Source organism: Coregonus lavaretus (assembly GCF_964263955.1).
Source record: "Coregonus lavaretus genome assembly, chromosome: 22".
In the NCBI taxonomy this organism is placed as follows: domain Eukaryota; kingdom Metazoa; phylum Chordata; class Actinopteri; order Salmoniformes; family Salmonidae; genus Coregonus; species Coregonus lavaretus.
Genome location: NC_140009.1, coordinates 5,213,821 through 5,237,998, shown reverse-complemented (window position 1 = coordinate 5,237,998; position 24,178 = coordinate 5,213,821). Strand labels below are relative to the sequence as shown.

Here is a 24,178-nt window from a genome sequence, read left to right as displayed (position 1 = left end):
ATGTCAGCCACGTCACGGACACAGACGCCTCGCTCCCAGACGAGCTAATCACCTTCTTCGCCCGCTTCGAGGACTGTGTGCTCTCGTTTTCTTTTATGTATCTTAACCCTCGCAGAGCTGCCGGCCCAGACGGCATCCCAAGCCGCGTCCTCAGAGCATGTGCAGACCAGCTGGCTGGAGTGTTTATGAACATATTCAATCTCTCCCTATCCTAGTCTGCTGTCCCCACTTGCTTCAAGATGTCCACCATTGTTCCTGTACACAAGAAAGCAAAAGTAACGGAACTAAATTACTATCGCACCGTAGCACTTCTGTCATTTTGAAGTGCTTTGAGAGGCTAGTTAAGGACCATATCACTTCCACCTTACCCAACACCCTAGACCCACTACAACTCACATGCTGTATCTCCCCAACAGATCCACGGATGACGCAATCGCCATTGCACTGCACAATGCCATATCCCATCTGCACAAGAGAAATACCTATGTAAGAATGCTGTTCATTGACTACAGTTCAGCCTTCAACACCATTGTGCCTTCCAAGCTCATCACTAAGCTCAGGGCCCTGGGTCTGAACCCCTCCCTGTGCAACTGGGTCCTGGACTTCCTGACGGACCGCCCCCAAGTGGTGAAGGTAGGCAACAACACCTCTGCCACACAGATCCTCAACATGGGTGCGCCACAGGGGTGCATTCTCAGCCCCCTCCTGTTCTCCCTGTTCACCCATGACTGCGTGCCCATGCATGTCTCCAACTCAAACATCAAGTTTGCTGACAACACAACATTGGTAGGCCTGATCACCAACAACGATGAGACAGCCTACTGAGAGGAGGTGAGAGACCTGGTGGAGTGGTGCCAGGAAAATAACCTCTCCCTCAACGTCAACAAAATGAAGGAGATGATCGTGGACTACAGGAGACAGCAGAGAGAGCATGGCCCCATCCACATCGACAGGGCCGCAGTGGAGAGGGTCAAAAGCTTCTAGTTCCTCGGCGTGCACATAACTGACAACCTGAAATGGTCCCTTCTCACGCAAAAGCGCCACTTCAACCTCAATAGGCTGAAGAAATTAGGCTTGGCCCCTAAGACCCTCACGAACCTCTACAGATGCACCATTGAGAGCATCCTGTTGGGCTGTATCACCGCCTGGTAGGGCAATTGCACCACCCGCAACCGCAGTGCTCTCCAGAGGATGGTGCGGTCAGCCCAAAAAATCACCGGGGGCACACTGTCTGCCCTCCAGGACATCTACAGCACCCGGTGTCACAGGAAGGCCAAGCAAATCATCAAGGACCTCAGCCATCCGAGCCACGGCCTGTTCACCTCACTACCATCTAGAAGGTGGAGACAGTACAGGTGCATCAAAGCTGGGATCGAGAGACTGAAAAACACCTTCTATCTCCAGGCCAACAGAATGGTAAACATTGTTCTAGCCGGCTAACACCCGGTACCTTAGAGACTGCTGCCCTGTGTACATAGTCATTGAACACTGGTTACTTTAATAATGTTTCCATACTGTTTTACCCACTTCATATGTATATACTGTATTCTAGTCATGGCCAAACTACTGCTGAACACACATTTTCTATTCATAAACTGTCCATACTGTCTTTACACATCATTATATGTGTATATATATATATGTACAGTTGAAGTCAGAAGTTTACATACACCTTAGCCAAATACATTTAAACTCAGTCTTCACAATTCCTGACATTTAATCCTAGTAAAAATTCCCTGTCTTAGGTCAGTTAGGATCACCACTTTATTTTAAGAATGTGAAATGTCAGAATAATAGTAGAGAGAATGAATTATTTCAGCTTTTATTTATTTCATCACATTCAGAAGGTCAGAAGTTTACATACACTCAATTAGTATTTGGTAGCCTTGCCTTTAAATTGTTTAACTTGGGTCAAACGTTTCGAGTAGCCTTCCACAAGCTTCCCACAATAAATTGGGTGAATTTTGGCCCATTCCTCCTGACAGAGCTGGTGTAACTGAGTCAGGTTTGTAGGCCTCCTTGCTCGCACACGCCTTTTCAGTTCTGCCCACAAATGTTCTATAGGATTGAGGTCAATATCTTGATTATATACAGTGGGGAAAAAAAGTATTTAGTCAGCCACCAATTGTGCAAGTTCTCCCACTTAAAAAGATGAGAGAGGCCTGTAATTTTCATCATAGGTACACGTCAACTATGACAGACAAAATGAGAAGAAAAAAATCCAGAAAATCACATTGTAGGATTTTTAATGAATTTATTTGCAAATTATGGTGGAAAATAAGTATTTGGTCAATAACAAAAGTTTCTCAATACTTTGTTATATACCCTTAGAGCAGTGATGTTTTGGGGCTGTCGCTGGGCAACACGGACGTTTCATCACAAATAATGCTGAGTTGCATCCAAAGAACACCATACCTACTGTGAAGCATGGGGGTGGAAACATCATGCTTTGGGGCTGTTTTTCTGCAAAGGGACCAGGACGACTGATCCGTGTAAAGGAAAGAATGAATGGGGCCATGTATCGTGAGATTTTGAGTGAAAACCTCCTTCCATCAGCAAGGGCATTCAAGATGAAACGTGGCTGGGTCTTTCAGCATGACAATGATCCCATACACACCGCCCGGGCAACGAAGGAGTGGCTTCGTAAGAAGCATTTCAAGGTCCTGGAGTGGCCTAGCCAGTCTCCAGATCTCAACCCCATAGAAAATCTTTGGAGGGAGTTGAAAGTCCGTGTTGCCCAGCGACAGCCCCAAAACATCACTGCTCTAGAGGAGATCTGCATGGAGGAATGGGCCAAAATACCAGCAACAGTGTGTGAAAACCTTGTGAAGACTTACAGAAAACGTTTGACCTGTGTCATTGCCAACAAAGGGTATATGACAAAGTATTGAGAAACTTTTGTTATTGACCAAATACTTATTTTCCACCATAATTTGCAAATAAATTCATTACAAATCCTACAATGTGATTTTCTGGATTTTTTTCTTCTCATTTTGTCTGTCATAGTTGACGTGTACCTATGATGAAAATTACAGGCCTCTCTCATCTTTTTAAGTGGGAGAACTTGCACAATTGGTGGCTGACTAAATACTTTCTTTCCCCACTGTATGTTTTCATGGAAAACAAGGAAATTCCTAAGTGACCCCAAACTATTGAACGGTAGTGTATATATATATTTCTCTCAGTGGAGGCTCCTCAGAGGAGGAAAGGCAGGACCATCCTCCTAAGTGGTAAAACATTTAAGTTAGGTTGGTTGGTCCAGTTCTTGTGACAGTGTGTGTGTGATCCATCACTGTGACAGTGTGTGTGTGTAATCCATCACTGTGACAGTGTGTGTGATGGTGTGTGTGGGGTTGTGGGCAGGTGAGGTTATGACAGTAAACAGAACGGGCCACCTGGTTCTACACACACACACGCACGTACGCGCGCACGCACACACACACGCACACACACACACACACACACACACACACACACACACACACACACACACACACACACACACACACACACACACACACACACACACACACACACACACACACACACACACACACACACACACACACACACACACACACACACACACACACACACACCCTCAGAGGGCTAGAGCAACAGTAAGGGCTGTGTCATTATATTTACTCCCCCTAGACTAGCATTACAACACCATGTTTCATTACAGCTACTCCCCCTAGACTAGCATTACAACACCATGTTTCATTACAGCTACTCCCCCTAGACTAGCATTACAACACCATGTTTCATTACAGCTACTCCCCCTAGACTAGCATTACAACACCATGTTTCATTACAGCTACTCCCCCTAGACTAGCATTACAACACCATGTTTCATTACAGCTACTCCCCCTAGACTAGCATTACAACACCATGTTTCATTACAGCTACTCCCCCTAGACTAGCATTACAACACCATGTTTCATTACAGCTACTCCCCCTAGACTAGCATTACAACACCATGTTTCATTACAGCTACTCCCCCTAGACTAGCATTACAACACCATGTTTCATTACAGCTACTCCCCCTAGACTAGCATTACAACACCATGTTTCATTACAGCTACTCCCCCTAGACTAGCATTACAACACCATGTTTCATTACAGCTACTCCCCCTAGACTAGCATTACAACACCATGTTTCATTACAGCTACTCCCCCTAGACTAGCATTACAACACCATGTTTCATTACAGCTACTCCCCCTAGACTAGCATTACAACACCATGTTTCATTACAGCTACTCCCCCTAGACTAGCATTACAACACCATGTTTCATTACAGCTACTCCCCCTAGACTAGCATTGCAACACCATGTTTCATTACAGCTACTCCCCCTAGACTAGCATTACAACACCATGTTTCATTACAGCTACTCCCCCTAGACTAGCATTGCAACACCATGTTTCATTACGGCTACTCCCCCTAGACTAGCATTACAACACCATGTTTCATTACAGCTACTCCCCCTAGACTAGCATTACAACACCATGTTTCATTACAGCTACTCCCCCTAGACTAGCATTACAACACCATGTTTCATTACAGCTACTCCCCCTAGACTAGCATTACAACACCATGTTTCATTACAGCTACTCCCCCTAGACTAGCATTACAACACCATGTTTCATTACAGCTACTCCCCCTAGACTAGCATTACAACACCATGTTTCATTACAGCCACTCCCCCTGGACTAGCATTACAAAACCATGTTTCATTACAGCTACTCCCCCTAGACTAGCATTACAACACCATGTTTCATTACAGCTACTCCCCCTAGACTAGCATTACAACACCATGTTTCATTACAGCTACTCCCCCTGGACTAGCATTACAACACCATGTTTCATTACAGCTACTCCCCCTAGACTAGCATTACAACACCATGTTTCATTACAGCTACTCCCCCTGGACTAGCATTACAACACCATGTTTCATTACAGCTACTCCCCCTAGACTAGCATTACAACACCATGTTTCATTACAGCTACTCCCCCTAGACTAGCATTACAACACCATGTTTCATTACAGCTACTCCCCCTAGACTAGCATTACAACACCATGTTTCATTACAGCTACTCCCCCTAGACTAGCATTACAACACCATGTTTCATTACAGCTACTCCCCCTAGACTAGCATTACAACACCATGTTTCATTACAGCTACTCCCCCTAGACTAGCATTACAACACCATGTTTCATTACAGCCACTCCCCCTAGACTAGCATTACAACACCATGTTTCATTACAGCTACTCCCCCTAGACTAGCATTACAACACCATGTTTCATTACAGCCACTCCCCCTGGACTAGCATTGCAACACCATGTTTCATTACAGCTACTCCCCCTAGACTAGCATTACAACACCATGTTTCATTACAGCTACTCCCCCTAGACTAGCATTACAACACCATGTTTCATTACAGCTACTCCCCCTAGACTAGCTTTACAACACCATGTTTCATTACAGCTACTCCCCCTAGACTAGCATTACAACACCATGTTTCATTACAGCTACTCCCCCATGACTAGCATTACAACACCATGTTTGATTACAGTTACTCCCCCTAGACTAGCATTACAACACCATGTTTCATTATAGCTACTCCCCCTAGACTAGCATTACAACACCATGTTTCATTACAGCTACTCCCCCTAGACTAGCATTACAACACCATGTTTCATTACAGCTACTCCCCCATGACTAGCAGTACAACACCATGTTTGATTACAGTTACTCCCCCTAGACTAGCATTACAACACCATGTTTCATTATAGCTACTCCCCCTAGACTAGCATTACAACACCATGTTTCATTACAGCTACTCCCCCTAGACTAGCATTACAACACCATGTTTCATTACAGCTACTCCCCCTAGACTAGCATTGCAACACCATGTTTCATTACAGCTACTCCCCCTAGACTAGCATTACAACACCATGTTTCATTACAGCTACTCCCCCTAGACTAGCATTGCAACACCATGTTTCATTACAGCCACTCCCCCTGGACTAGCATTGCAACACCATGTTTCATTACAGCTACTCCCCCTAGACTAGCATTGCAACACCATGTTTCATTACAGCTACTCCCCCTAGACTAGCATTGCAACACCATGTTTCATTACAGCCACTCCCCCTGGACTAGCATTGCAACACCATGTTTCATTACAGCTACTCCCCCTAGACTAGCATTACAACACCATGTTTCATTACAGCTACTCCCCCTAGACTAGCATTACAACACCATGTTTCATTACAGCTACTCCCCCTAGACTAGCATTACAACACCATGTTTCATTACAGCTACTCCCCCTAGACTAGCATTACAACACCATGTTTCATTACAGCTACTCCCCCTAGACTAGCATTACAACACCATGTTTCATTACAGCTACTCCCCCTAGACTAGCATTAGAACACCATGTTTCATTACAGTTACTCCCCCTAGACTAGCATTACAACACCATGTTTCATTACAGTTACTCCCCCTAGACTAGCATTACAACACCATGTTTCATTACAGCTACTCCCCCTAGACTAGCATTGCAACACCATGTTTCATTACAGCTACTCCCCCTGGACTAGCATTGCAACACCATGTTTCATTACAGCTACTCCCCCTAGACTAGCATTACAACACCATGTTTCATTACAGCTACACGTCCTAGACTAGCATTACAACACCATGTTTCATTATAGCTACTCCCCCTAGACTAGCATTACAACACCATGTTTCATTACAGCTACTCCCCCTAGACTAGCATTACAACACCATGTTTCATTACAGCTACTCCCCCTAGACTAGCATTACAACACCATGTTTCATTACAGCTACTCCCCCTAGACTAGCACAACACCATGTTTCATTACAGCTACTCCCCCTAGACTAGCATTACAACACCATGTTTCATTACAGCTACTCCCCCTAGACTAGCATTACAACACCATGTTTCATTACAGCTACTCCCCCTAGACTAGCATTACAACACCATGTTTCATTACAGTTACTCCCCCTAGACTAGCATTACAACACCATGTTTCATTACAGCTACTCCCCCTAGACTAGCATTACAACACCATGTTTCATTACAGCTACTCCCCCTAGACTAGCATTGCAACACCATGTTTCATTACAGCTACTCCCCCTGGACTAGCATTGCAACACCATGTTTCATTACAGCTACTCCCCCTAGACTAGCATTGCAACACCATGTTTCATTACAGCTACTCCCCCTGGACTAGCATTGCAACACCATGTTTCATTACAGCTACTCCCCCTAGACTAGCATTGCAACACCATGTTTCATTACAGCTACTCCCCCTAGACTAGCATTACAACACCATGTTTCATTACAGCTACTCCCCCTAGACTAGCATTACAACACCATGTTTCATTACAGCTACTCCCCCTAGACTAGCATTACAACACCATGTTTCATTACAGCTACACCTCCTAGACTAGCATTACAACACCATGTTTCATTACAGCTACTCCCCCTAGACTAGCATTACAACACCATGTTTCATTACAGCTACTCCCCCTAGACTAGCATTACAACACCATGTTTCATTACAGCTACTCCCCCTAGACTAGCATTACAACACCATGTTTCATTACAGCTACTCCCCTAGACTAGCATTACAACACCATGTTTCATTACAGCTACTCCCCCTAGACTAGCATTACAACACCATGTTTCATTACAGCTACTCCCCCTAGACTAGCATTACAACACCATGTTTCGTTACAGCTACTCCCCCTAGACTAGCACAACACCATGTTTCATTACAGCTACTCCCCCTAAACTAGCATTACAACACCATGTTTCATTACAGCTACTCCCCCTAGACTAGCATTACAACACCATGTTTCATTACAGCTACTCCCCCTAGACTAGCATTACAACACCATGTTTCATTACAGCTACTCCCCCTAGACTAGCATTACAACACCATGTTTCATTACAGTTACTCCCCCTAGACTAGCATTACAACACCATGTTTCATTACAGTTACTCCCCCTAGACTAGCATTACAACACCATGTTTCATTACAGCTACTCCCCCTAGACTAGCATTGCAACACCATGTTTCATTACAGCTACTCCCCCTGGACTAGCATTGCAACACCATGTTTCATTACAGCTACTCCCCCTAGACTAGCATTACAACACCATGTTTCATTACAGCTACACCTCCTAGACTAGCATTACAACACCATGTTTCATTACAGCTACTCCTCCTAGACTAGCATTACAACACCATGTTTCATTACAGCTACTCCCCCTAGACTAGCACAGTACCGGAAGCTTATAAGAATTCCTGCTATGCCCTCCTACAAACCATCCAGTAATGCGTACGGCCCAGTATATCACTGGGGCCAAGCTTCCTGCTATCCAGGACCTCTATACCAGGCGGTGCCAGAGGAAGGCCCTAAAAATTGTCAAAGATTCCAGCCACCCTAGTCATAGACTATTCTCTCTGCTACCGAATGGCAAGCAGTACCGGAGCGCCAAGTCTAGGTCCAAGAGGCTTCTAAACAGCTTCTTCCCCTAAGCCATAAGACTCCTGAACATTTAATCAAATGGCTACCCAGACTATTTGCTTTGCATTGCCCATTCCCTCCCCTACCCTAATTGTGCGCCCCCCCATTGGTCACCCGGTTATGGCCGGCTACAGCAGAGCCTGGATTCGAACCAGGATCTCTAGTGGCACAGCTAGCACTGCGACGCAGTGCCTTAGACCACTGCGCCACTCGGGAGGTTAGGTTAGTTACTGGTTAAGGGCCTGTAAGTAAGAATTTCACTGTAAGGTCTACACCTGTTGTATTCGGCGCATGTGACAAATCAAATTTGATTTGATTAAATTGTTCCTCACAGCTACTCCCCCCAGACTAGCATTACAACGCCATGTTTCCTCACAGCTACTCCCTTTGGACTACTCCTTGGCCCACTTTAATAGTAGTAGCCTAACCCAGAATGACAACATTTGTATTTATAGTATTACTGATACAGTTGAAGTCGGAAGTTTACATACACTTAGGTTGGAGTCATTAAAACTTGTTTTTCAACCACTCTACAAATTTCTTGTTAACAAACTAGCGTTTTGGCAAGTCGGTTAGGACATCTACTTTGTGCATGACACTAGTAATTTTTCCAACAATTGTTTATAGACAGATTATTTCACTTATAATTCACTGTATCACAATTCCAGTGGGTCAGAAGTTTACATACACTAAGTTGACTGTGCCTTTAAACAGCTTGGAAAATTCCAGAAAATGATGTCATGGCTTTAGAAGCTTCTGATAGGCTAATTGATATAATTTGAGTCAATTGGAGGTGTGGATGTATTTCAAGGCCTACCTTCAAACTCAGTGCCTCTTTGCTTGAAATGAGGGGGAAATTTAAGGAAATGAGGCCTCAGAAAAAATTGTAGACCTCCACAAGTCTGGTTCATCCTTGGGAGCAATTTCCAAATGCCTGAAAGTACCACGTTCATCTGTACAAACAATAGTACGCAAGTATAAACACCATGGGACCACGCAGCCGTCATACCGCTCAGGAAGGAGATGCGTTCTGTCTCCTAGAGATGAACGTACTTTGGTGCGAAAAGTGCAAATCAATCCCAGAACAACAGCAAAGGACCTTGCGAAGATGCTGGAGGAAACAGGTACAAAAGTATCTATATCCACAATAAAACGAGTCCTATATCGACATAATCTGAAAGGCCACTCAGCAAGGAAGAAGCCACTGCTCCAAAACCGCCATAAAAAAGCCAGACTACTGTTTGGAGAAATTTCCTCTGATCTGATGAAACAAAAATAGAACTGTTTGGCCATAATGACCATCGTTATGTTTGGAGGAAAAAGGGGCGGACTTGCAAGCCAAAGAACACCATCCTAACCGTGAAGCATGGGGGTGGCAGCATCATGCGGTGGGGGTGCTTTGCTGCAGGAGGGACTGGTGCACTTCACAAAATAGGTGGCATCATGAGGAAGGAAAATTATGTGCTTCTACACCTGCATTACTAGCTGTTTGGGGTTTTAGGCTGGGTTTCTGTACAGCACTTCGAGATATTAGCTGATGTAAGAAGGGCTATATAAAATAAAATTGATTGATTGATTGATGTGGATATATTGAAGCAACATCTTAAGACATCAGTCAGGAATTTAAAGTTTGGTCGCAAATGGGTCTTCCAAATGGACAATGACCCAAAGCATACTTCCAATGTTGTGGCAAAATGGCTTAAAGACAACAAAGTCAAGGTACTGGAGTGGCCATCACAAAGCCCTGACCTCAATCCTATAGAACATTTGTGGGCAGAACTGAAAAAGCGTGTGCGAGCAAGGAGGCCTACAAACCTGATTCAGTTACACCAGCTCTGTCAGGAGGAATGGGCCAGAATTCACCCAACTTATTGTGGGAAGCTTGTGGAAGGCTACTCGAAACGTTTGACCCAAGTTAAACAATTTAAAGGCAATGCTACCAAATACTAATTGAGTGTATGTAAACTTCTGACCCACTGGGAATGTGATGAAAGTGGCACAGTGGTCTAAGGCACTGCATCGCAGTGCTAGCTGTGCCACTAGAGATCCTGGTTCAAATCCTGGCTCTGTCGTAGCTGGCTGTGACCGGGAGACCCATGGGGCGGCGCACAATTGGCCCAGGGTAGGGGAGGGAATGGCCGGCAGGGATGTACAGTGGGGAAAAAAAGTATTTAGTCAGCCACCAATTGTGCAAGTTCTCCCACCTAAAAAGATCATAGGTACACGTCAACTATGACAGACAAATTGAGAAAAAAAAATCCAGAAAATCACATTGTAGGATTTTTAATGAATTTATTTGCAAATGATGGTGGAAAATAAGTATTTGGTCACCTACAAACAAGCAAGATTTCTGGCTCTCACAGACCTGTAACTTCTTCTTTAAGAGGCTCCTCTGTCCTCCACTCGTTACCTGTATTAATGGCACCTGTTTGAACTTGTTATCAGTATAAAAGACACCTGTCTACAACCTCAAACAGCCACACTCCAAACTCCACTATGGCCAAGACCAAAGAGCTGTCAAAGGACACCAGAAACAAAATTGTAGACCTGCACCAGGCTTGGAAGACTGCATCTGCAATAGGTAAGCAGCTTGGTTTGAAGAAATCAACTGTGGGAGCAATTATTAGGAAATGGAAGACATACAAGACCACTGATAATCTCCCTCGATCTGGGGCTCCAAGCAAGATCTCACCCCGTGGGGTCAAAATGATCACAAGAACGGTGAGCAAAAATTACAGAACCACACGGAGGGACCTAGTGAATGACCTGCAGAGAGCTGGGACCAAAGTAACAAAGCCTACCATCAGTAACACACTACGCCGCCAGGGACTCAAATCCTGCAGTGCAAGACGTGTCCTCCTGCTTAAGCCAGTACATGTCCAGGCCCGTCTGAAGTTTGCTAGAGTGCATTTGGATGACCAAGAAGAGGATTGGGATAATGTCATATGGTCAGATGAAACCAAAATAGACCTTTTTTGGTAAAAACTCAACTTGTAGTGTTTGGAGGACAAAGAATGCTGAGTTGCATCCAAAGAACACCATACCTACTGTGAAGCATGGGAGTGGAAACATCATGCTTTGGGGCTGTTTTTCTGCAAAGGGACCAGGACGACTGATCCGTGTAAAGGAAAGAATGAATGGGGCCATGTATCGTGAGATTTTGAGTGAAAACCTCCTTCCATCAGCAAGGGCATTGAAGATGAAACGTGGCTGGGTCTTTCAGCATGACAATGATCCCAAACACACCGCCCGGGCAACGAAGGAGTGGCTTCGTAAGAAGCATTTCAAGGTCCTGGAGTGGCCTAGCCAGTCTCCAGATCTCAACCCCATAGAAAATCTTTGGAGGGAGTTGAAAGTCTGTGTTGCCCAGCGACAGCCCCAAAACATCACTGCTCTAGAGGAGATCTGCATGGAGGAATGGGCCAAAATACCAGCAACAGTGTGTGAAAACCTTGTGAAGACTTACAGAAAATGTTTGACCTGTGTCATTGCCAACAAAGGGTATATGACAAAGTATTGAGAAACTTTTGTTATTGACCAAATACTTATTTTCCACCATAATTTGCAAATAAATTCATTAAAAATCCTAAAAAGTGATTTTCTGGATTTTTTTTTCTCATTTTGTCTGTCATAGTTGACGTGTACCTATGATGAAAATTACAGGCCTCTCTCATCTTTTTAAGTGGGAGAACTTGCACAATTGGTGGCTGACTAAATACTTTTTTTCCCCACTGTAGCTCAGTTGGTAGAGCATGGTGTTTGCAACGCCAGCGTTGTGGATTTGATTCCCACGGGGGGCCAGTATAAAAAAAAGTATGTATGCACTCTGGATAAGAGTGTCTGCTAAATGACTAAAATGTAAATAAAAGCTGAAATAAATAATTCTCTCTACTATTATTCTGACATTTCACATTCTTAAAATAAAGTGGTGATCCTAACTGACCTAAGACAGGGAATTCTTACTAGGATTAAATGTCAGGAATTGTGAAAAACTGAGTTTAGATGTATTTGGCTCAGGTGTGTAAAAACGTCCGACTTCAACTGTAGATAGTGTGGCCTGACAATTCCAAATAGCATAGTTGAATTCACAAAACTCCCATGAATGGATGCTTCGCTCCTATCTTTGCAGTGACTTAGTCATCTCTTTATATTTACATAAATATATATATATATATTAAATATATATATATATATATATATATATATATATCATAAAATGTATATTTGGTATATATTATACTCTTAAAATACTTTAAGATACCATTACTGCTTCATTTACATCAGCAGTATGACCACAGCTGACAACACTATGGATTTTCTGTCTCTGAGACATATGGTGGGCTGCATCCTCCGTGCTTTTAGCTTCTCCCCGCAGGTCTGGCTGTCCTGAAAAACACGCTTCAGAAGATGCAGATGTCACATCATGTGACAAATTAAGAAATGGCTGTATATATTCGGCTGTACATGAGGACTGTGGTCTGTGGCATAATTACAAACACACGGGCGAAATGGAGATTGCACCCCATACGCCAGACGAGGATTACTGTGACAGCCATTATAACATATTTATAAAATGTTTATACATGTTCTACAATGACAAAAAGAGTGTTAAAATGTGAGTGTTGAGTGTTAAAATGCCTTGTTCTACATCTCATAATTACAAACACGAAAAGGAGGAAGCTGTATTTTGACCCTGCTTCATACATAGGAGAATCCCTCTCTTTGATTTCTTAGAAGTCTTTTGATGTTGATGTTGGCTTTGTAATGTTTAAATGACACGATTTGAAATAGGTCAGACAGGGAATGACTTTGCTGTACTGAAGCTCTTTCTTCATGCATATGGAGACATCGTTGATCTCAACAAAGGGTTTACCTCTGACAGAAACAGAAAATAACAGCTGTGTTTTGGCTCATTTTCCAATGCCTGCATTTGAATGCCTGTACTTGACCAATAATGTTTCTTCTCCTTTGTTTCAGAGTCCAACCTCTCCAACCAGAAACCTCTCAGCATCACTAAGGATGCAGCCTTCCTTATGAGCAGTGATATAAAGAGCTGTACCTATCGGGATCGTCATTAGGTAAAGCCTTCTCCTACCACTCCAGAGGCCCATCCAATCCCATCCCTTCTCCTACCACTCCAGTGGCCCATCTCTTCTCCTACCACTCCAGAGGCCCATCTCATCCCTTCTCCTACCACTCCAGAGGCCCATCTCATCCCTTCTCCTACCACTCCAGAGGCCCATCCAATCCCATCCCTTCTCCTACCACTCCAGAGGCCCATCTCATCCCTTCTCCTACCACTCCAGAGGCCCATCCAATCCCATCCCTTCTCCTACCACTCCAGTGGCCCATCTCATCCCTTCTCCTACCACTCCAGTGGCCAATCTCATTTACAGTCCAGACTTCCAGCATCTAGTTGGGTTACCTGGTGCACGACCAGACTTTGTCTCTGGAATGAAAGTGGGACTTTTGCCAGACTTCAACCAGCCAAGGGTGACCTGTCCATGACCTGTCCAGCTCTACAGTACCACCTCCACCCGAACCTCTGAACCCAACCCAGTCCCCGGGATCCTCAGCCCCACCCCACTGCAGGGGAGGATGGGTGATGGACCTGTGAGTCTCCCTGGCCTCTCTCCTTCCATCTCTCTCATCCTCTCATGGAGCCTCCTTCTGACACCTCCAGCTCCCACTGGAACACCTCCAGCTCTCTCTCCGGACCTCCAGGTTGGTACCCACTGAGGTTGCAGAATTCTGGTACCCTTCCCAGAATGCCCATGGTTTTCCAGAAATCCTATTTAGAAGATTCTCGGAATCAGGAAGGAGTAAGCAGGAAATCTGGAATCCTCCAACCCGGATTTCTGGAAAACCTGGGAATTTGGGGAAGGTTATCCTAATTTTGTACTGACTCGGTAGACTTTGTGTTTATGATCTTTGATAATTTTGTGTGTGTGTATTGTTGTACTCAAATGGCTGAGGCAACTCTATATGTATTTTAAATACACTACCAGTCAAAAGTTTGGACACACCTACTCATTCAAGGGTTTTGCTTTATTTTTTTACAATTTTTGACATTGTAGAACAATAGTGAAGACATCAAAACAATAAGATAGCCTATTTGGTAAAAGACCAAGTCCATATTATGGCAAGAACAGCTCAAATAAGCAAAGAGAAACGACAATCCATCATTACTTTAAGACATGAAGGTCAGTCAATTTGGAACATTTCAAGAACTTTGAAAGTTTCTTCAAGTGCAGTCACAAAAACCATCAAGCGCTATGATGAAACTGGCTCTCATGAGGACCACCACAGGAGTGGAAGACCTAGAGTTACCTCTGCTGCAGAGGATAAGTTCATTCGAGTTACCACGTCAGAAATTGCAGCCCAAATAAATGCTTCACAGAGTTCAAGTAACAGACACATCTCAACATCAATTGTTCAGAGGGGACTGTGTGAATCAGGCCTTCGTGGTCAAATTGCTGCAAAGAAACAACTACTAAAGGACAACAATAGTAAGAAGAGACTTGCTTGGGCCAAGAAACACGAGCAATGGACATTAGACCGGTGGAAATGTGTCCTTCGGTCTGGAGTCCAAATTTGAGATTTTTGGTTCCAACCGGCGTGTCTTTGTGAGACGCGGAGTGGGTGAAATGATGATCTCCGCATGTGTATTTCCCACCGTATGGAGGAGGAGGTGTTATGGTGTTGGGGTGCTTTTCTGGTGACACTGTCTGTGATTTATTTAGAATTCAAGGCACACTTAACCAGCATGGCTACCACAGCATTCTGCAGCGATACGCCATCCCATCTGGTTGGAGCTTAGTGAGACTATCATTTGTTTTTCAACAGGACAACGACCCAAAACACACCTCCAGGCTGTGTAAGGGCTATTTGACCAAGAAGGAGAGTAATGGAGTGCTGCATCAGATGACCTGGCCTCCACAATCACCCGACCTCAACCCAATTGAGATGGTTTGGGATGAGTCGGACGGCAGAGTGAAGGAAATGCAGCCAAAAAGTGCTCAGCATATGTGGGAACTCCTTCAAGACTGTTGGAAAAGCATTCCCCATGAAGCTGGTCGAGAGAATGCCAAGAGTGTGCAAAGATGTCATCAAGGCAAAGAGATTAATCTCATTTATTTAACACTTTGTTGGTTACTACAGTGAGGGAAAAAAGTATTTGATCCCCTGCTGATTTTGTACGTTTGCCCACTGACAAAGAAATGATCAGTCTATAATTTTAATGGTAGGTTTATTTGAACAGTGAGAGACAGAATAACAACAAAAAAATCCAGAAAAACGCATGTCAAAAATGTTATAAATTGATTTGCATTTTAATGAGGGAAATAAGTATTTGACCCCCTATCAATCAGAAAGATTTCTGCCTCCCAGGTGTCTTTTATACAGGTAAAGAGCTGAGATTAGGAGCACACTCTTAAAGGGAGTGCTCCTATTCTCAGCTTGTTACCTGTATAAAAGACACCTGTCCACAGAAGCAATCAATCAATCAGATTCCAAACTCTCCACCATGCCCAAGATCAAAGAGCTCTCCAAGGATGTCAGGGACAAGATTGTAGACCTACACAAGGCTGGAATGGGCTACAAGACCATCGCCGAGCAGCTTTGTGAGAAGGTGACAACAGTTGGTGCGATTATTCGCAAATGGAAGAAACACAAAATAACTGTCAATCTCCCTTGGCCTGGGGCTCCATGCAAGTTCTCCCCTTGTGGAGTTGCAAAGATCATGAGAACGGTGAGGAATCAGCCCAGAACTACACGGGAGGATCTTGTCAATGATCTCAAGGCAGTTGGGACCATAGTCACCAAGAAAACAATTGGTAACATACTACGCCGTGAAGGACTGAAATCCTGCAGCGCCCGCAAGGTCCCCCTGCTCAAGAAAGCACATATACAGGGCCGTCTGAAGTTTGCCCATGAACATCTGAAAGATACAGAGGATTACTGGGTGAAAGTGTTGTGGTCAGATGAGACCAAAATCGAGCTCTTTGGCATCAACTCAACTCGCCGTGTTTGGAGGAGGAGGAATGCTGCCTATGACCCCAAGAACACCATCCCCACCGTCAAACATGGAGGTGGATACATTATGCTATGGGGGTGTTTTTCTGCTAAGGGGACAGGACAACTTCACCACATCAAAGGGACGATGGACGGGGCCATGTACCGTCAAATCTTGGGTGAGAACCTCCTTCCCTCAGCCAGGGCCTTGAAAATGGGTCGTGGATGGGTATTCCAGCATGACAATGACCCAAAACACACGGCCAAGGCAACAAAGGAGTGGCTCAAGAAGAAGCACATTAAGGTCCTGGAGTGGCCTAGCCAGTCTCCAGACCTTAATCCCATAGAAAATCCGTGGAGGGAGCTAAAAGTTCGAGTTGCCAAATGTCAGCCTCAAAACCTTAATGACTTGGAGAAGATCTGCAAAGAGGATGTGTGCAAACCTGGTGGCCAACTACAAGAAACATCTGACCTCTGTGATTGCCAACAAGGGTTTTGCCACCAATTACTAAGTCATGTTTTGCAGAGGGGTCAAATACTTATTTCTCTCATTAAAATGCAAATCAATTTATAACATTTTTGAAATGCGTTTTTCTGGATTATTCTGTTGTTATTCTGTCTCTTACTGTTCAAATAAACCTACCATTAAAATTATAGACTGATCTTGTCTTTGTCAGTGGGCAAACGTACAAAATCAGCATGGGATCAAATACTTTTTTCCCTCACTGTACATGATTCCATATGTGTTATTCCATAGTTTTGATGTCTTCACTATTATTCTACAATGTAAAAGATAGTAAAAATTAAGAAAAACCCTTGAATGAGTACGTGTGACCAAATTTTGACAGGTACTGTATGTCTAATAAAATGTATTATTTATTTCATTCAGGGCCATGGCTCCCAGCCCTCCCAGTCTCGCTGCACCCCAACGTGAGCTTTCCCGAGGGCATCGGCGCCGGCGGAGACCCCCTGTCCTTGACCCACTCCCTTGCCCTGTGTGCCATGCTCCTCATGGACCTCCTGGCCGTTGTAGGCAACCTAGCTGTCATGGCCGTCATCACCAAGACGCTGCAGCTGAGGAAGTTCGCCTTCGTGTTCCACCTGTGTCTGGTCGACCTGCTGGCGGCTCTGGTTCTGATGCCTCTGGGGATGCTGTCGGACCGGATCTGGTTGCAAGATGAGGCGCTCTGCCAGAGCTACCTCTGCCTAAGTGTGGGGCTGGTCAGCGCCGCCATTTTGTCTATCTCAGCCATCAACGTGGAGAGGTATTACTACATCATTCACCCGATGCGCCATGAGGTGAAAATGACAGTAAGGGTGGTTGTGGCGGTGTTAGTCGGGATCTGGGTCAACGCTATTGTGATGTCAGCTCTGCCTCTACTGGGTTGGTTCCCCCAGGGAAACCAGGGGGTAGGGGTCGGGCTCGGAGGGGGACTAGGGAGTCCCATGATCCCGGGTCCTCCAAGCCAGAGACGTTGCTCCCTACACTGGACCGGAGGAGGAGGGACCACATGGTTCATCTTCATGGTCTTCTTCACTTTTGTCTACTTCCTGTGTCCAGTACTGATCATCCTGGTTGTGTACTGTAACATGTTTAAAGTAGCCAGGGTGGCAGCCATGCAGCATGGCCCCTTACCTACCTGGATGGACACACCTGGGCCCCGCCCTCACCGCTCTGACTCCCTCAGCAGCCACTCCACCATGGCTGTCAGCTCGGGGGGCCCTGGGGGCTCATGTCCTCCACTCCGCACCCCCAGTCAGAGGACCTTCAAAGGGGGTAAAGCTGCGGCAGTCCTGGTGGCGGTTGGAGGCCAGTTCCTATGCTGCTGGCTACCTTACTTCTCCTTCCACCTGTACTCCGCCCTGGTCTCCACCTCCCCGACCTCCCTGGCTTCGGCCCAGCTGGAGGAAGTCGTGACCTGGATTGGTTACTTCTGCTTCACCTCCAACCCTTTCTTCTACGGCTGTCTGAACCGGCAGATCCGCACAGAGCTGGGCCGAAGCCTGGCCTGTCTCTTTAAGTGGGCGGGGCCGGGCGACGGGGATCAGCTGACCAGCCGAGAGGCCTCCATCGAGGAGAACTTCCTCCAGTTCCTCCAGGGGACAGAGTGCAATCTGGAGCCCTGCGGATCCCAGGCACACAGCAGGGCCAGCAGGACTGAGGAGAAGGCGGGGGAGAGGGGCCGTCTTGGAGATGGACCTCGTCAGGACAACACGCCGGGCCAGGAACACACGCCTGTTGACTTCCACATCCCTGGACAGATTATCGAGGAGACCTCGGGAGTCCTTGGAGCAGCAGCATCTGAATCTGAACAATGACATCAACCTGGTCGGAAAACTGCTGCAGGGTGAACAGGACAGTGCTGGACAGTGCCTGAGCTGTGGTATTGGACGGTCATGTGTACAGTAGGCCTGTTTTATGGACCAGGCGTCAGAGGTGGAAACACCAAAGCCTTAGTCTGTAGGCCAAGCACCTGTGTAAAGTCCTATGGTGGAAACGGCAGGTAGATGACATGTTATTTAGAACGTCTGGGTATTCTATTCGATGCTGTACTTGATGATTTTGTGTCCACGTTTGCTACAGTTGGATTATGGGACATTATGTGTACCTAGTGAGTGAGACATTGCTTTTAAGCTACAGCTACAGTGAAGAATTCAGGCTATTATTATGTCCTTTATGGGAGATGAAGCAGATGTTATAGCGGGTGCAGAGAAATACTTGTAAGGAGGTATGATGCAGGGTTGGTGGAAATTCCATTTTAATACAGTAAACTCAGGAAATAAACTGAAAATTCCAATTCCAATCATCCTCAATGCTTTTCTATTAGGTTTACTTCCTAAACTGACCCCAACCCTGGTATGATGACGTTGGTACCCGTTTTCCATTAAGACCAAAACCCCTTCCATCAAATATATACTGCCAGTCTATCTACCTCCCGTGTTTCCTGACAATCAATGTGTCTTTTCCTACAGAGGTATCTTCTGGTTTGGGAGAGAACATTACATTTACATTTTAGTCATTTAGCAGATGCTCTTATCCAGAGCGACTTACAGGAGCAATTAGGGTTAAGTGCCTTGCTCAAGGGCACATCGACAGATTTTTTCACCTAGTCGGCTCGGGGATTACCTTTCGGTTACTGGCACTACGCTCTTAACCACTAAACTACCTGCCGCCCCGTCTAACATCTGACATGTTAACACTTCACAAGCTTTGTTTTTAGTATTATTATTATTTATTATTATTTATTTATAGTATGGACGGCACAAATTATTTTTGGCAGAGGCTGAATGAACCCCCCCCCAAGGCAATCAATGCAAAACTCCGATCCTATAGGCATACATGCAGTAGCAGACAAGGGGTAAGAACCAGGTCAACACCATTTTTTATGAAAGCATGTTTATTCCCTGTTCCAGTCCCATCCTCCCTAATGCAACCAAGAAATGAATGCATATTTAGACGTTTTCTTCAGGTGAAAGAATATAGAGAGCCATTTCTGACTGCACTATGGGCCCTGGTCAAAAGTAGTGTGCTATGTAGGGAATAGGGTGCCATTTTGGGATGTAGCCGATGTGTTAACGGGATCATTTCACAGCTGGTCCTTGCCACTGGTATTTATAGCAAGCAGGCTGGCACGTGAGGTTATTTTTAGACTCCACACTGAATACATTATTGTTCTTATTTGGTCTGTTTATTTAACCCACGTTGGTGTGCACCTGTGATATCACACAGACAACAACTTCTTAACTACTGATTATTTTATCTTATTTTCCAAGAGAATGTTGATGCAAGATCATTTGGCACGATTAACAAGTGGTTAGGCAATAATTACTGTTCAGAATAGGTACTGTACAGTCGTGGTCAAAAGGTTTTGAGAATGACACAAGTATTGGTCTTCACAAAGTTTGCTGCTTCAGTGTTTTTAGATATTTTTGTCAGATGTTACTATGGTATACTGAAGTATAATTACAAGCATTCCATAAGTGTTAAAGGATTTTATTGACAATTACATTAAGTTTATGCAAAGAGTCAATATTTGCAGTGTTGACCCATCTTTTTCAAGACCTCTGCAATCCGCCCTGGCATGCTGTCAATTAACTTCTGGGCCACATCCTGACTGATGGCAGCCCATTCTTGCATGATCAATGCTTGGAGTTTGTCAGAATTTGTGGGTTTTTGTTTGTCCACACGCCTCTTGAGGATTGACCACAAATTCTCAATGGGATTAAGTTCTGGTTAGTTTCCTGGCCATGGACACAAAACTTTGATGTTTTGTTCCCCGAGCCACTTAGTTATCACTTTTGCCTTATGGCAAGGTGCTCCATCATGCTGGAAAAGGCATTGTTCGTCACCAAACTGTTCTTGGATGGTTGGGAGAAGTTGCTCTCAGAGGATGTGTTGGTACCATTCTTTATTCATGGCTGTGTTCTTAGTCAAAATTGTGAGTGAGCCCACTCCCTTGGCTGAGAAGCAACCCCACACATGAATGGTCTCAGGATACTTTACTGTTGGCATGACACAGGACTGATCGTAGCGCTCATCTTGTCTTCTCCGGACAAGCTTTTTTCCGGATGCCCCAAACAATCGGAAAGGGGATTCATCAGAGAAAATGACTTTACCCCAGTCCTCAGCAGTCCAATCCCTGTACCTTTTGCAGAATATCAGTCTGTCCCTGATGTTTTCCTGGAGAGAAGTGGCTTCCTCTCTGCCCTTCTTGACACCAGGCCATCCTTCAAAAGTCTTCGCCTCACCGTGCGTGCAGCTGCACTCACACCTGCCTGCTGCCATTCCTGAGCAAGCTCTGCACTGGTGGTGCCCTGATCCCGCAGCTGAATCAACTTTAGGAGACGGTCCTGGCGCTTGCTGGACTTTTTTGGGCACCCTGAAGCCTTCTTCACAACAATTGAACCTCTCTCCTTGAAGTTCTTGATGATCCGATAAATGGTTGATTTAGGTGCAATCTTACTAGCAGCAATATCCTTGCCTGTGAAGCCCTTTTTGTGCAAAGCAATGATGACGGCACGTGTTTCCTTGCAGGTAACCATGGTTAACAGAGGAAGAATAATGATTTCAAGCACCACCCTCCGTTTAAAGCTTCCAGTCTGTTATTCTAAATCAATCAGCATGACAGAGTAATCACCAGCCTTGTCCTCGTCAACACTCTCACCTGTGTTAACGAGAGAATCACTGACATGATGTCAGCTGGTCCTTTTGTGGCAGGGCTGAAATGGAGTGGAAATGTTTTTTGGGTATTAAGTTCATTTTCATGGCAAAGAGGGACTTTGCAATTAATTGCAATTCATCTGATCACTCTTCATAACATTCTGGAGTATATGCAAATTGCCATCATAAAAACTGAGGCAGCAGACTTTGTGAAAATTAATATTTGTTTCATTCTCAAAACGTTTGACCATGACTGTATACATGTGTATATATACATTTATATATGTACTGTATATATAATATCTATAATATCTGAAGGTACTGTATACAGTGCATTTGGAAGATATTCAGACAAATGTAGCTTTTCCTTTTTCATATTTCCACAGCTCCTAGAAGAGCTCTGAGCCCTCTCTCTGTCATGGAAGGGAAGCATTGAGTTTCAGTTTGGTTGTTCAAATGTCAACTTCATTCAAAAATGTCAGTTGAGAGTCGGACAGCAGCACACAGCTGTTGAAGCCTCTTATAATGGGGACAGTAGGGACATGTTCAAAAGATTAGGGCTGCATTCCAAATGGCACCCTATTCCCTATATAGTGCACTACTTTTTAGCAGAACCCTATTGGCCCTGGTAAAAAGTAGTGCACTACATAGGGAATAGGGTGCCATTTTAGACTAAACCAATTGCCAACCTCCACCAATGTCCCTGGTGTTTACAGGTAAACGAGTACCTGACAGTACAGGCTAAGTGTTCTGTGGTGTTTACCCAGAAACACCCACGGCTTGTTGTGGCTACACAGCACAGGTGACAGACAGACAGGTGTGATGAATGATGCTGACACATGGCACGCTTTGGCCTTTGCCCTTTTCCCCACAAGCTGCATTCTCTCTCTCTGTCTCTCTCTCTCTCTCTGTCTCTCTCGCTCTGTCTCTCTCTCTCTCTCTCTCTCTCTCTCTCTCTCTCTCTCTCTCTCTCTCTCTCTCTCTCGCTCTGTCTCTCTCTCTCTCTCTCTCTGTCTCTCTCTCTCTCTCTGTCTCTCTGTCTCTCTCTCTGTCTCTCTCTCTCTGTCTCTCTCTCTCTCTGTCTGTCTCTCTCGCTCGCTCTCTCTCTCTCTCTCTCTCTGTCTGTCTCTCTCTCTCTCTCTCTCTCTCTCTCTCTCTCTCTCTCTCTCTCTCTCTCTCTCTCTCTCTCTCTCTCTCTCTCTCTCTCTCTCTCAATTCAATTAAATTCCATTCAAAAGGCTTTATGGACATGAAAAGTGTTATACACATACATTGCCAAAGCAAATTTGTAAACTTTTCAAATGATGATGATGCAGATCATCATGATCTCTCTCTCTACATCTCGATCCTATCTCGCCTTTCCTTCACTCTCTTTTCTATCTCTCTTTCCTTATCTGTCCAATTTTGATTGATACCAGACTTGTACAAGTCCATTGGCATGATCACAAGATGCAAAACACAAAGCACTCTGGGAAGTTTTAGATTTGGGTGAAAGTTTTGGAGAGAAGAACATAACGTTCCTAATTTTCTTGTGCGTGTGTCCCTAATGGCACCCTATTCCCTACATAGTGCACTACTTTTAATTTTATTTTATTTTTTTGCCATATGGACCCTGGTCAATAGCAGTGCACTATATAGGGAATAGGGTACCATTTGGGATGCAGTTAGTGTGTAATGACTTCAGTGCTGACTGTTGTTTTTCAACAGGGCTGTTTCTGTTTCTAGCGTGTTTATTTTCGATGGTGAGGCGACTCCCAAATGAGTCAAAATCGGATAAATGACAAGCAAAACCAATGTCATCCTGAGTTGTCTTTCAACTGGTTGCAGCTTTAGTATGGTCTTCACTTGTGAACTAGCTGGAAATATCAGTTCTCACCCAAAGAACAACCTTCAATCTGTATCTCAGACCATATAGTAGCATGTTTCTCCTTCAACACTAACCTTGAATGCCAACGAGGACGTCCTAAAACGGAGACCATGAAAATGTTTGGCTGTATGTCTATAGCCAGATTGTTGATTAAAAAAAAAAGATTGACAGTATAATTTATTCATTCTTTGTATTTAATCATTTATTTTGTACCTACCCAAGATGAAAGTGACTGTTTGGTTTTAGATCTGTCCGTTTTAACTTATGTCCTTCGTTGAGATCTCTTCTGTATTGGTTAGTGTATGTAATCACAGAGTTGATTAAAGAAATAGACAAGATGTGTCCATTTTATGACCTAATACGCCGTCAATGTGACCAGTGTTAGGACCCCTATTTTTCATGCTGTTAAATTCCCTGACAACAAATGTCAATAAATGACGTCACTTAGATATGTTTAAGTGACGTCATTTAAATGATGCTCATTCATCATCATGCATGCTTGTGTGTGTGTGTGTGTGTGTGTGTGTGTGTGTGTGTGTGTGTGTGTGTGTGTGTGTGTGTGTGTGTGTGT

At 44.5% G+C, this 24,178-nt stretch overlaps 2 protein-coding genes across 2 annotated transcripts in view; both read left to right on the top strand.

Moving 5' to 3' along the window:
• The window catches only part of LOC311149472 (uncharacterized protein), a gene marked incomplete at both ends in the record, with an annotated part of 790,865 nt that overhangs the window by 383,887 nt on the left and 382,800 nt on the right, over window positions 1-24,178 (top strand). Inside the window, one exon of the mRNA XM_084186667.1 lies at window positions 3,436-3,620. Coding sequence (XP_084042793.1) covers window positions 3,436-3,620 — 185 coding nt within the window. The remainder of the gene's footprint in view (window positions 1-3,435; window positions 3,621-24,178) is intronic.
• LOC311149557 (G-protein coupled receptor 61-like) lies at window positions 14,224-18,898 on the top strand (the record flags this gene model as incomplete). The annotated part of the gene is made up of 2 exons (XM_084186734.1): window positions 14,224-14,290; window positions 17,469-18,898. 2 exons carry the CDS (start codon window positions 14,224-14,226, stop codon window positions 18,896-18,898), a joined length of 1,497 nt encoding a protein of 498 aa, XP_084042860.1.